The following is a 13,484-nucleotide window of genomic DNA, read 5'->3' as shown; positions in this document are numbered from 1 at the left end:
GTCATAAACAGGAGATGATCCGTCCAGACCACAGCCACACAGCTGTGTCCAGATGGCTCAATTTCAATCAAATTCCAGTTTTTAATTAATTGAACGTGGGATTTCCCCATTGCATTTCTGCTATTCTGTTCTTGTATTGGAAATATACAGTCATCATCCCAAAAATTAAAATTTGAGATAAGAACACAACAACAAGAAACTGACTTCGGGGGTACAATTCATTCAAGTGGAATTTGATTGTAGTTGAGCCATTTACTTCCTCAGACAAGGAATGCACAACAATCGGTCTATCATTCAGATGACATGGAAGCAACCAAACATGACCAGACTAGAGACCAATCCTTGTATTCAGATCACTTCAGCCTAGCAAGTTTTAATAACTCCTAAAGCAATGGGTCGTAAATATGACATCAAACAATACCAGTATACCTTCCCTCCGACCACGACGCTCATTAGTAAGGCAGTGACAGGTAACTTCTCTCAGACATTGCCATTGATAACAAGCGTGATGTGATGTGACTATGACTGTTTTAGCCATGGGCACAGACATGATGTCAGGCTCCATCTGTGACTGTTGTCTCCTCCCCCGCCAGACAGCCTGTTTAAGAACCAGTGACTAGTGAACAACTCACCTAGCCAGAACCAATACTGGCAATAAACAGCTGAAGAAAACAATAAATGCTAACCTCTACCTGAACCCCCCCCCCCCCCCCCATCTACATAGACGTGCGTTTAAACGCCAGTGTACGGAGGATGGGAGCTGGCTGGAGGGGGCGTGTGAGCCGGTGACCTGTGACCCCCCGCCGGCCATTTTCCATGGCATGTACCAGTGTACAGACGGTTTCCGCTTTGACAGCACCTGCTGGATCACCTGCCCGGGCGCCGGGGTCAATCACACGGTGAGACCGCTGCACGCCGCTCCATGCAAGCAGGTCTGTCTCTCTCTACTCCCTCCCGCAATGCTGTCTGTCTGGCTGTCAGAGTGTGGGTGGGTGGATGTGTGTGTGTGTGTGTGTGTGTGTGTGTGTGTGTGTGTGTGTGTGTGTGTGTGTGTGTGTGTCTGGGTGTCTGTCTGTCTGTCTGTCTGTCTGTCTGTCTGACTGACTGTGTTTGACTGACTCTGTGTGTGTCTGTTTGTGTCCGTCTGTCCATCTGTCTGTCTGCCCATCTGCCCGTCTGCCCGTCTGTCCGTCTGCCCGTCTGCCCGTCTGTCCGTCTGTCCGTCTGTCCGTCTGTCCGTCTGTCCGTCTGTTTCACTGTCTCTTAGTGTGTGTGTCTTCTTGTCCTTGTCTCACCTTAGTTTACTGCCTGTGTTGAAGAGTGAGAGAAAGTGACACATTATATCACTGTTGGGACTGGATGATGTGAAGGTCATGATAATCTATGCACAAATGAGGATGCAAGCACATGCTGTACATATACCACACACACACACACACACACACACACACACACACACACACACACACACACACACACACCACACACACACACACACACACACACACACACACACACACACACACACACACACACACACACACACACACACACACACACACACACACACACACACACACACACACACACACACACACACACACACACACACACACACACACCACACACACACACACACACACACTGTTCCTCACTCTGCATCGTCCTTGACCTCAGCACATCTCTCTGGGCAGGCGGTAGTCTTTGATGCAGCGTTGTGTGTAGATTATCATGCCTGTGTGTGTTTGTGTGTGTGTGGGGGGGGGGGGGGTCATATTTTAATGAGAGGATCACTGGGTGTTAGGGCCTCACGTGTTTGCATGTATGATTAATCGACAGAGAATATTCTCACACACACATATAGTCTCTCTCTCTCTCTCTCTCTCTCTCTCTCTCTCTTTCTCTCCCCACTGAATTAAAGCCTACACTTATAAGATTGTCATTGATTTTCAGAATACCCTTGCCTCATATGTTTGAAATGTATACCTTTTAATCTTCCTTGGCTACAGCCAATCAGATGACTGCTAGATACGACTTGTATCATGTTACGTGGTGGTATGGGATGGTATTTGAATGTCCTTGCCCTGTGTGTGTGTCTGTGTGTGTGTGTGTGTGTGTGTGTGTGTGTATGTGTGTGTGTGTGTGTGTGTGTGTGTGTGTGTGTGTGTGTGTGTGTGTGTGTGTGTGTGTGTGTGTGTGTGTGTGTGTGTGTGCGTGCACATGCCGTGTCGCAGGGTCCCAGCACCAACGTGATCCGCTGTAGGAAGGATGGCAACTGGACTGGCTCTTTCCGCCTCTGCCCTCAGAGCAAGGGCCAGTGTTCTCTACCTCAGAATCTCAACCCCAGCATACGAGTCAACTGTAAGAAAGGACACGGAATAGGTCTGTATACACTCTGCAGTATGTCAATGTCATTCTATACCGTATAAAGTATGAGTAAAGCGTGTCGTATGACATTTATACACTCACTGAACACTTTGTTAGGAACACCTGTACGCCTTTTCATGGTGGAGGTGGTGTAATGGTGTGAGGAATGTTTTCTTGGCACACTTTGGGCCCGTTAATACCAATCAATCATCACTTGAATGTCGCAGCCTATTTAAGTATTGTTGCTGACCATGTACATCCCTTCATGGCCACAATTTATCCATCTTCTAATGGCTACTTCCAGCATGACAATGAGTTCAGTGTTCTTCAGTGGCCTTCCCAGTCACTGGATCTGAATCCAATAGAACACCTTTGGGATGTGGTAGAACGGGAGGTTCACAGCTTGAAAGTGCACCTGAAAAATCTGCAGGAATTGCGTGATGCAATCATGTCATCATGGACCAGAATCTCAAAGGAATGTTTCCAACATCTTGTGGAATAAATGCCATGAAGAATTGAGGCTGTTTTGAGAGCAAAGGGAGGCCCTACCCAGTATTAGTATTGTGTTCCTAATAATGTGTTCAGTGAGTGTATGTACAGTCAACGCTTATGAGAGATAACAAACCATAAGGAATACTGAAATGGAATATTGATAGTGTTTGCCATTGGGGATCAAAGGCGTCTTCAATCAGAACAGCTTGGCCATCAGAGCGTTCCTTTTGATGTGGGAATAGTTTGTGTGCGCAGATACTTGACAGTTTTATGATCATTGGCTGTTGTTCTCTTTTTTTCTCTCTCTCTCTCTTGCACGCACACATGCACGAATACACACACACACACCCACACACACACACACACACACAGGTGAAGAGTGTGAGCTGACGTGCAGAGACAGTAACAATGACGTGGTGACCCTGCCTAGCAACATGACGGCAGACAGCGTACTCAAAGAGCACTGGAGAAATCCGCGCAAAGTCAAGGTGTGTGTGTGTGTGTGTGTGTGTCTGTGTGTCTGTGTGTGTGTGTGTGTCCAGATAAGTTCCACAGACGCACTTCACAGAGCGGTGCTGCCTATGATCCTTCCCATTAGGAATGTGACACAGTGTTTCTACATCCTGGTTATATTATGAACCACGGATGAGAGGCCCATCCTTTAGCTCCTCTGTCTGTCCATCTGTCTGTTTGTCTGTCTGTCTGCTTACCGTCTGTCTGTCTGTCTGCCAGCTATGGTGCCTAAACAGTATCTGGGACTAGACAACTTCTAGGAACAAAGTTATTCTAACACACACCCACACACACACACACGGCCCATTCCTTTCCAACATATTCTCGCATACTTCAATCCCACAACTGAAAATGGAGCAGCATCATTTGCTCCATTTTCATCAAAGACTCTAATTCGTCCCAGAATCTTAATGGGAAATCTCTTAAAAACATTTTCCTAAAATGAAACCAGCCAAGCTGCAGCAGTGCACCCTGGGAGATGAAGTGTTTTCTGTCACGCTCGGCGTAGTCACACCACCACCATCACCACCACCAACCGCCCTCCTACCCAGGTTACAATCAATTACCCTCCATTACCAGCACAGTCAGGGCCAGGGCATGTACCAACTCTTTAACCAACACAATTACCACAGCACGCAGCTTGGAAAAACACCGTCAGATCACAGTCATCATCACTGAACTCATGTGAACCGTAGCTGCCCCTCGCTGTAGTGTACCGAAGCTGCACAGTACCCAGGCTGCTGGGCCCGACCCGGGGTTGGGCCAAGTCATAAAAGTAAAAAAGCGATGTGTCGTCAGTAATGACTATAATTTTAGAAATGACCCTATTACAAGCACTAATGGCCTGTTTGATTTTGATCTACTTGACAGGAGTCATTGTATTGATTCAGTGCTGATTGTTAAAATTGGCAGCCCTCGCCCATTGTGAAATAAGGGGGCCCATTTACTGAAACCTACAGTACTGTAAAGGTTCTAGCCTTCTCCCTGGGGACACAATTCACGTGGGGAATAATAAAATATATGACGATAAGTAGGCTACTATAGTGAAGAAATCGTTGAAGTCTCCCCCCTCCACTTCATTTAACGTGATTAAAGTCAATGGCATTTCATTATTCAATTTAGTTTAAGCTGTTTTCTAAAGGTTTTTAGCTGCAGAGGAGGTGGACTGAAACCTGAAAATGGGCAGCTAGTCGCTACGCTAGGCTAGGCTACTAGCAAGCTAGCAAGGCCCCTGAGAGAGAACACAATGTATTCTGATGGTGTTTTGTTTTTGTTCTGAGTCGCGCCAACTCAGCCGTTTGTGGTGGGAGGCGGGGGGGGGGTTTGGGTAATAAAATGATCCGTTTGTAATTGATTTGTGTAATTGATATGATTTATACTCAACGGTAATTTGAGCCTGGAGACAAGGCGAGCGGAGAGGGGAGAGGGGAGGGAAAGAGAGACATAGTTGATGGGGCGGGTGGGGGTGTGGGGGGGGGGGTGTTCAAGGGGGGGTTGGATTAGGTGAAATCAATAGGGGTTCAGTGTGTTGAGCTCAGCAGCTTGTGCCTCTTGCGCCGGCCCATGTCAATCGATGCATGTGGGTTCCAAAGCAACCTGTTCCTCTTTGGCTTGGCAACACAAGGACACCACTCCCTCCCTCCCTCCCTCCCTCCCTCCCTCCCCTCATCCCTTCATCTCTATCTCTCTATCTCTGTCTCTCTCATTCATTTGATTAAAAACACAATACCATATGTGGATTTCGATTAGGGAGCTGCAACAGTACTCTAGATCCATGTTAGAAAATGGGTCCTTTTTTTTGTGTTGGTCCATAAACATACAAACACCTCAGCTTTGCATTTTTTATTCTGCTGAGTCAGGTGTTTTTGCCCCCCTCTTCATCAGTAATAGTGATGTATCACCCTTCGGACCCATTTGTTTTTAGGTTCCTGGTGTGACCCACTTAGAACCTTCCTCTCTCTCTCTCTCTCTCTCTCTCTCTCTCTCTCTCTCTCTCTCCTGTAGTACTAGCTCTTCCCCTGTATCAGCAGAATTACTCTGCCACCATACTTACTGTAGAATCAGTCATTTCTATGAGAATAATATGTATTGGGGACATGACCTCACATTTATCAGGGCTAACTGATAGCACTGGGATCTATTTTTTCAGTGATTTCAGTTCCTCTGCACTGCTTTTGGGATGAGGAGGGGGTGAAGAAGGGTGAGGAAGGGTGAGGAGGGGTGAGGCGAGGCCACCGTCATGGATTATGTTGATTTACGGCCTTGTCGAGACTTTGCAGATGACATCATCTTAGCAAGAGTAAAAAGTGGCGAAAAGTTTCTCCATCCCCTCCCTCCTCCCTATTCCCCCTCATCTGCAGATTTAGAGGACAGCTCCCAAAATATACTCACTCTCTCTGTTCATCTTATCATAATTCGGCAATTCACCTAACCTAACCCCCCCCCCCCCCCCACCCGCCTTAATGAGCTCACCCTCCTGCACCGCGGCATTCTGGGAAGCCAGTGTGCTGTTACCCAGCTAACCAGCTGTCCTCAGATGTTCTGTTGTTCTTTCCCTCTGCCGATCCTGCCCTCTCTCTCTCTCTCTCTCTCTCTCTCTCTCTCTCTCTCTCCGTCTCACACACCCACCTTGTTTCGTCTTTTGCATTGATTTGCTGACGGCACTGAAATGAAAAATACCTTAGTTTGCAGCAGTGAAAAGGCGCGTCAACTTGTGTGTTATTGGGACAGGGGGGTCGGGGGGCTGGGAAATAGTCCTGGGGAGGTCAGTCCATTGCTGTGGACTGCACTTTTGGGCTGGGCTGGGCTGGGCTGGGCTGGGCTGGGCTGGGCTGGGCTGGGCTGGGCTGGGCTGGGTTGGGCTGGGCTGGGCTGGGCTGGGCTGGGCTGGGCTGGGCTGGGCTGGGCTGGGCTGGGCTAGGCTAGGCTGGCCTAGGCTGGGCTGGGCTGGGCTGGGCTGAGCTGGGCTGGGCTGGACTCGGTGCAGTACAGGGATGGTTTTGACTAAATCTATTCCGCTTGCACGGAATAGATTGTCTGAGGACTGCATGTCCTCTCTGCCTGTGAACCCTCTACTGCTCTAGTTCTACACACACACACACACACACACACACACACACGCACACGCACACACATGCACGTACGCACGTACGCATGCACACACACCCACACACACACACACACACACACACACACACACACACACACACACACACACACACACACACACACACAGAGAGCCTGGAGAACACAGATATGCTCTTATAGATACAGGCTCATTGTAATGCAGGTACCATTATACCATGCATTACAATGAGCCCGTCCTCCGATTTCCACCTCCACCTGACGCACATACAGTATGCATGCATGCACTCAGTGTACCCCCACACACATGCATGCACACTCACACTTACAGGCTTACTGTAGATGTACATACACAAATGAACACACACACACACACACACACACACACACACACACACACACACACAGTAAAGTGGTGCTCCACATACGAATACCAAAGCGCCTCCACTGTAAACGAGTGTGTTTTCATGCATATCAATAAGACTTGATAAAGGATGAGGAGGACCGTACAGATTCCACATATTCTGTTGAAATATTCTTAGGACACATTTCTGTCTAACATGCAGCTCTCTGGTCTCCCGGGGCTACGGTTCTGTTCTGGAATGAAAGGGAGCCTTTATATCACCATCAAGTTATATCATGTCAAGTAAGATTTATTCAGCCATTCACCGAGTTGTTCAAGGCACATGCAAATCAATATTACCGTAGGCCTCTACAATGAAAACATCCATGAGTTGAAACTGCCATACAGCACAGGATGTTCCGGTGTATTCCTATGGGAAGTGCCTACGGTATGCCTTTCCTCGTAGAAAAGTGTGTGTGTATGTGTGTGTGTGTGTGTGTGTGTGTGTGTGTTTGCACGCCATGCTCTTCTCACAGACACGTCTTCTCACATCAAGATTTATTTGTCTGACACACTGTGTCGGTGATCAAAGGAAATGAAGTAAATGATATCAAAACAGGCATGGCAAATATGGCATGGCGCAGGTTAATAAAAAAGATAAATAAATAAAAAAGACTTGAAGATTTATGACCACGTCCTTTTGATTTGGATGATTCGGGTGGAGTGGAATGATATGAATGTACAGCATAGTTGAACAGGTAAAGTCTAGTTGGGATCGGGTTAAAAACATCAAGCCGTCACAAGGTATTTCAAGGTATTTGACCTGGAGAAAGGCTTGTTTCAACCCACCTGTGCGCGTATGGAGCAGCGCGGCCCGGCACTGGGATGCTCCTGTGGTTTGGACCAGACGTCAGAGAGACAGGGATCTGTTGATACAAGGCGCCAGGGTGGCAGACATCAAACGACCCAACCCACCGTCATTACACACAGTACATCCTAATAACTTCATGGCACGTATATGTTTTCTTAAAACCACAAAAAAACCCAGTGGCACATCGACGTACACACACAGGTTGACGTCGTATAGAAACATACCATGTCAGCAGTAGATGGAGAGAGAGGGGTTATGTCCTGACTCTGGCATGGAAGAAAGAGAAAGAGAAAGACAATAAAACACAGGAGGGCTGTGTTTTCAATCGGCGCAAAACGGACTCGAGTCCAAACGCAGGCATTTAGCAATTTGTGTCAGCGGTAATAGGTGGAATTAACACAGCACTGGAGCACTGTCTGGCCTGCACTCAGGCGGGCGGGGTAGCAGTAAAAGAGGCGTGTTCATGACAGTGAGCAGGTCAAGTGCCATCAGTTGCATTGAAAAATCCTGGCCTTAATAATTGTTTCACATAATACTGTCCCAGCCAGCGTCCGCGTTTGCACTAAGACTTATAAAGCCCAGACACATGGTTGTGTGTTTTGTTTTCTTTCCTTAGCTGCCAGCTCTCTGTTGAACATTAGCTGGTAGAGAGACTCACTCACTAGAGGAAAAAAAAACACGCAAAAAACCACAACTCTTTCACAACAAGTGACAACAACATGTCATTTGTCATTAGAGACTTTTACTCGATGATATTGAAGATAGGAAGAGTATTTCCACCCCAATCATTGTTTTGCCTATTCTAACAACAACAAAAAATACATCAGTCCCTGAGGCGACCACTTCCTCTGAACCAGCAGAGTTCAGTGGAAGTGAAATGTACCGACGTGTCCTAGAGATTATTGATCGAGATTCCTTACCATAGCATAGAGATATTGTCATGATATCAACCCTTTTGAACTCTTTCTATGTGTCTTCATTCTGTCTTCCTTTCCAGAACATAGTGTGTACGATGGGCCTGAAGTGGTATCCCCACCCAGAGGTGCTCCACTGCATCAAAGGATGTGAGGTAAGGACTTCTCCTCTCTGACAGTTCTGAGATCAGGCCTTACATGTATACACCATCTCAGAGTATGTTAGGAATGCTGATCTCGGATCAGTTTAGCATTTTAGTGAATTAGATTACTGTACATGGACAGATGTGGAGACCTGATCCTAGATCAGCAATCCTACTCAGAGATACATTGTGAGTACGGGACCAGGTCATGTTCTGTGAGATACATGGTTCTTCTGGTGGGTGAGAGGAAGAACGTTAAGGACGTAAGGGCTTCACTCAGAGTTAGAGAATCAAAGCTGAGGTAAAGGGTTAAACAGACGTCCAAAATGTTTGGCGAGCATTTCACCTTGTTAAAGAGGCAGTAGTGACAGTGAATATGATATACAATGTTCTAACAGCACGCTATTTTCCAAGCAGTGGTCCGATCTTAGTCCTGTAGCATTTTCAATTTGTTCCACTCAGCCCATGGATGTTGCACAGACACTGGACTGGCAGGTGCTGTCCAACCCAAACATTCAGGCAGTTTCTCCAAATCGACCGGGACAGATAGACGGCTTTACCCCGGTCATGATTGAAAGCGTTGGCAGCAATTGTTGGCTTTAACGTGAAGCAGACTAACAAAACAGACACACATCTCATGACCTTGCCAGCCAACCACAGGTAGCTAGCCTAGGCGAGCCAAAGCCAGAGAGGGCATCTTTAAAATAGAACAGCCTTGGATATTTGGGAGAGGTTGGTTGGAATAGGTCATTATTTTAGCACATGGTACAGTGGCTAACCTAGCAAGCTATCAGAGAGAGAGAGAGAGAGAGATATGGCATTTTTTTATAGCAGGCTAAGCTAGCTCATTTGGGGAGAGGTAGGTTGAAAAATGACATTATCTTAGCGCATGGGTAGCTAATTGTTCTCTCTGGGGAGACGTACCGCTGCAGATCACGTCAGTTACCGTGGATACGGGCCCAAGCGGAGACGGTTGTCAGTGGAAGCCAATTAGAGGAGGGCTTTGATTCATGTCGTTTCCAAAATGAAACACTTTACCCACATGGGGACCTGGATGTGTGTCAGAGATTCCCTCTGCTGGAGAGAAGCAGGGAAAAGCCTGGTGCCAGCAACAGCCCTGTCTACGGCCTCAATATGGCTCAGATTGTAGACTATTCCCATTATATTTACCACATAATCACATGTAATCACATAATGTGTTATTTACTTAAGATAAGAATATGTATTTACATTCCACTGCCATCAAATAAATAAAGAATTCCTCTCCACTCCGTGGTAGTTAGGCAATGATGTCATCCACGCACTTTAAGCCAATTGGATAACTCTGGGGGTTGGCGGTGGGTGGTGGGGGCACTCTCGCTAGAGGGCGGGGCCAGCCCTATAAATCACCTGATTGGAGTGTTCTGTGGCTGAGTATAGTTTATGGTGTCCTCACTGTGATTTACATGTCTGGCCCTCCCGCGGCTTAAAAAAGTCACATTGAGAGAAAAATATATAATGCAGTGGATTCATCAGAAAAGTCAGACTGAGACCTCAACAATGGCTCTCACTGTGAAGGAAAAATACATTGAAAATAATAGGCCATAATGCTAAACCCCTAATGGACCAAATCAAACATAAACAGAGACAAACTAACTGAAGAGAACAAACTGAGGTTTTCATCTGTCAATGTTTACTATATGCCTGTGTGTGTGTGTGTGTGTGTGTGTGTGTGTGTGTGTGTGTGTGTGTGTGTGTGTGTGTGTGTGTGTGTGTGTGTGTGTGTGTGTGTGTGTGTGCGTGCGTGTGACCCCTGCCTCTTACTGTGTCCCCTTATGTGTTCCTGTCCCTGTCACAGCCTTTCATGGGGGACAACTACTGTGACTCAGTCAACAACAGAGCCTTCTGTAACTACGACGGAGGGGACTGCTGCCACTCCACCGTCAAGACCAAGAAGGTGAGTACTGTTGCACATGGGCTCCCATTCACAAAACTGAACTTTTTCACACAACACATACACACACACACACACACACACACACACACACACACACACACACACACACACACACACACACACACACACACACACACACACACACACACACACACACACACCCCACATGCAACTGCATTGCTAGTGGTCCTCTGTGGCTCAGTTGGTAGAGTATGGCGCTAACAACGCTTAGGTTGTGGGTTCTCTTCCTGCTGGGACCATATATACTGGAAAATGTATGCACTCACTGCAATGTAAGTCACTTTGGATAAAAGCATCAGCTAAATGGCATATATTATTATATTATTGTATTCTAGATAAGGTCTTCTGTGAGCACACAACACACTAATGACCTGTTCTGCGCTGCGGTCTGGCCTGTGTGTTTCTCTGGCTTGGACTACTTCAGTGGATGTGTCTGGCTCTGTGTGGTCCTCTGGATGAGTTTGAGGTGTATTGTTGTTGTTGCTCTGCCTGAACCAGCTCTATAATCTCTGTGTCTCTGGCTCTGCCTGTGTGTCTGTGGCCAGGTTAGTATTGTAGTGTGTGTGTGTGTGTGTGTGTGTGTGTGTGTGTGTGTGTGTGTGTGTGTGTGTGTGTGTGTGTGTGTGTGTGTGTGTGCCTGTGTGTGCCTGTGTGTGTGCCTGTGTCTGTGTCTGTCTGGCTTGGTAAGTGTCGTTGGCTGGGTTTTTATTGTTGCCAGTCTGTGTCTGTCTGTCTGTCTGTCTGTCTGTCTGTCTGTCTGTCTGTCTGTCTGTCTGTCTGACTGTCTGTCTGTCTGTCTGTCTGTCTGACTGGCTCTAGAGTCTCTTCATTTCCTGCTTTTGAAGCCAGCATGTGTCCCCTCTCCCCAGAGTTCACTCACCAGCCCTGTAATTGCTTCCGTTCCACCTTCTCTGTTCCTCCCTGGTTGTCCTATCCTCCCCTGTTCTAACCATTATCATTCCCTCCTCACGGTTCTCCCCTCACTACCCTCCTCATCTCCACATTCCGCTGTCATCCTTCCATCCTCCCAACAGTTCATTCCACTCTCCACCGTTCTACTCATACTCTTCCTTCCACTCAACCTTTTTCTACCTTCTCTCCATTCCTGAATTGTAGAAGAGCACAAGCACAAAAGATGTTTGGGATTTTTTTTTTTTTCAGTTCCCAAAACGAAGAGCCGAGCCAGAGACAACAGTGCCAGTTGCATCATCTGTATTGGTCCCACCCATGTTTTGATTCAGCAGACGGCAGCAGCTTATTGAGGAGCTAGTCTGGCCATGGAGGGGGGTGGGGTGGAGGGGGGGGGGGGTTGCCAAGGCCCTGGGCTCTTCCAGTAAGAGGCCGAGACACCACGCTACCATGTTGTCTTGTCTCTCTTTCACAACCAGCACGCGCCGTTGTTGTGACTCATGTGACTCCGGCTTTATTTTTAAAACAACACTAAAAACCAAAAACTGTTATTGTTATTGTTTAAACTCAGAAAATGTTTGCAATTTCCTGTCAAGATTCTGGTTCTGGTTTAAACATGATGACTATTTACAAGCTCTGTCAGAGGCTGTAAGAAACACCGTGGGCTTGTTTCAATATACACACAAACATACTGTACCACTCAGGGGGAGGCTGGTGGAGGCAGAAATAGGAAGAAGGCCCGTCCTACGATTTCTACCTCCGCCAGTCTCCCCTGGTACTGTACCACGATGAATGCATGCCCAACCAGCGTATTCCTCTATCCTATGTGGTTTGCTTCTGTGGATGTTGGAACACGCTCTAACCCATTTTCTAACCAGTCAGTCAAGCTGTACTTAGAGGAACTCTCCATGATGTTCTATTCCAGTGTACAGTATGTATTGATTAGAAACAGCCTATTCTCATTAGATCATTGAGCCGTGTGCAGTAAGGACATTTCCCCTCTGGAGACACACTCGAGGGTTGTTGTTTTTGCAGGGCTCTTTTCACTCGCATGTGGAATATCAGCACCAGGATAGAGGAAAGTTTATCCTAAGTCCATAATTGAGGGCAGAGAGTCACCGGCGCAGTGTGTGGTCCAATGGGATGTGACCTCACCGCCAGAGTGGACGGCCGTGTTGATTGACACTATCTGTGCTCTACATCTGCTGGCCAGACTCCAGACCAGGGGCTTAGCGCATGCGCACACACACACACACACACACACACACACACACACACACACACACACACACACACACACACACACACACACACACACACACACACACTCTGACAGACCCCAACAGGGGGGGTCTTCTGAAGGCATTGAGTAACAGGGGGAGAGTAGGGAAAGCATGCTGTAGAGAAACAGCCTTGGGCCTAAGGGACTTCTGTAACATGTTCCATAATAGTATTAGAGTTTGACTCAAACCATAGGACATTGAATTAATGTCAACGGCCTCGACCTACAGTAGATGGTACATAGTGTACCATGGGGTCTTTTGGCTTTCTTGGAACCCAATATGTGATTCAGCTGAATTCTGGCACCTAAGTAGCCCCTGTACTTTGGAACATTCTCCACCAAAACTATAATGACACTGTGTGATATCAAACACTTGCTTGGGATGTCTCAGAAATATGAGCATTTTCAAATTCACTATATTTTAGTGGATGACTTACATTGGTGGTTGCTGCATAAGACTGTGTTAGCCTGCTGGGCTAAAGCCTGGGTGTTATCTTTGGAAGCTAATATAAGTCTACAGGTCCCTTAATCCCACGGGCACGGTTCACAGAACCACCTCCATGACTCTAGCATCAGGGGGAGGCTGGTGGAGATTGGAGGACGGGCCTC

The 13,484-nt window shown here is 47.2% G+C and overlaps 1 protein-coding gene across 1 annotated transcript in view; it reads left to right on the top strand.

The window, feature by feature from the left end:
• pappaa (pregnancy-associated plasma protein A, pappalysin 1a) overlaps positions 1 to 13,484 on the top strand; it is a 98,754-nt gene that overhangs the window by 70,820 nt on the left and 14,450 nt on the right. Inside the window, exons 17-21 of the mRNA XM_083669847.1 lie at positions 725 to 899; positions 2,235 to 2,382; positions 3,232 to 3,347; positions 8,668 to 8,739; positions 10,565 to 10,663. Coding sequence (XP_083525973.1) covers positions 725 to 899; positions 2,235 to 2,382; positions 3,232 to 3,347; positions 8,668 to 8,739; positions 10,565 to 10,663 — 610 coding nt within the window. The remainder of the gene's footprint in view (positions 1 to 724; positions 900 to 2,234; positions 2,383 to 3,231; positions 3,348 to 8,667; positions 8,740 to 10,564; positions 10,664 to 13,484) is intronic.

The sequence above is a fragment of the Argentina silus genome (assembly GCF_951799395.1).
Source record: "Argentina silus genome assembly, chromosome: 5".
NCBI lineage: Eukaryota > Metazoa > Chordata > Actinopteri > Argentiniformes > Argentinidae > Argentina > Argentina silus.
The sequence above is the reverse complement of the archived record's forward strand: the minus strand, read 5'-3'. Positions and strand labels throughout refer to the sequence as shown.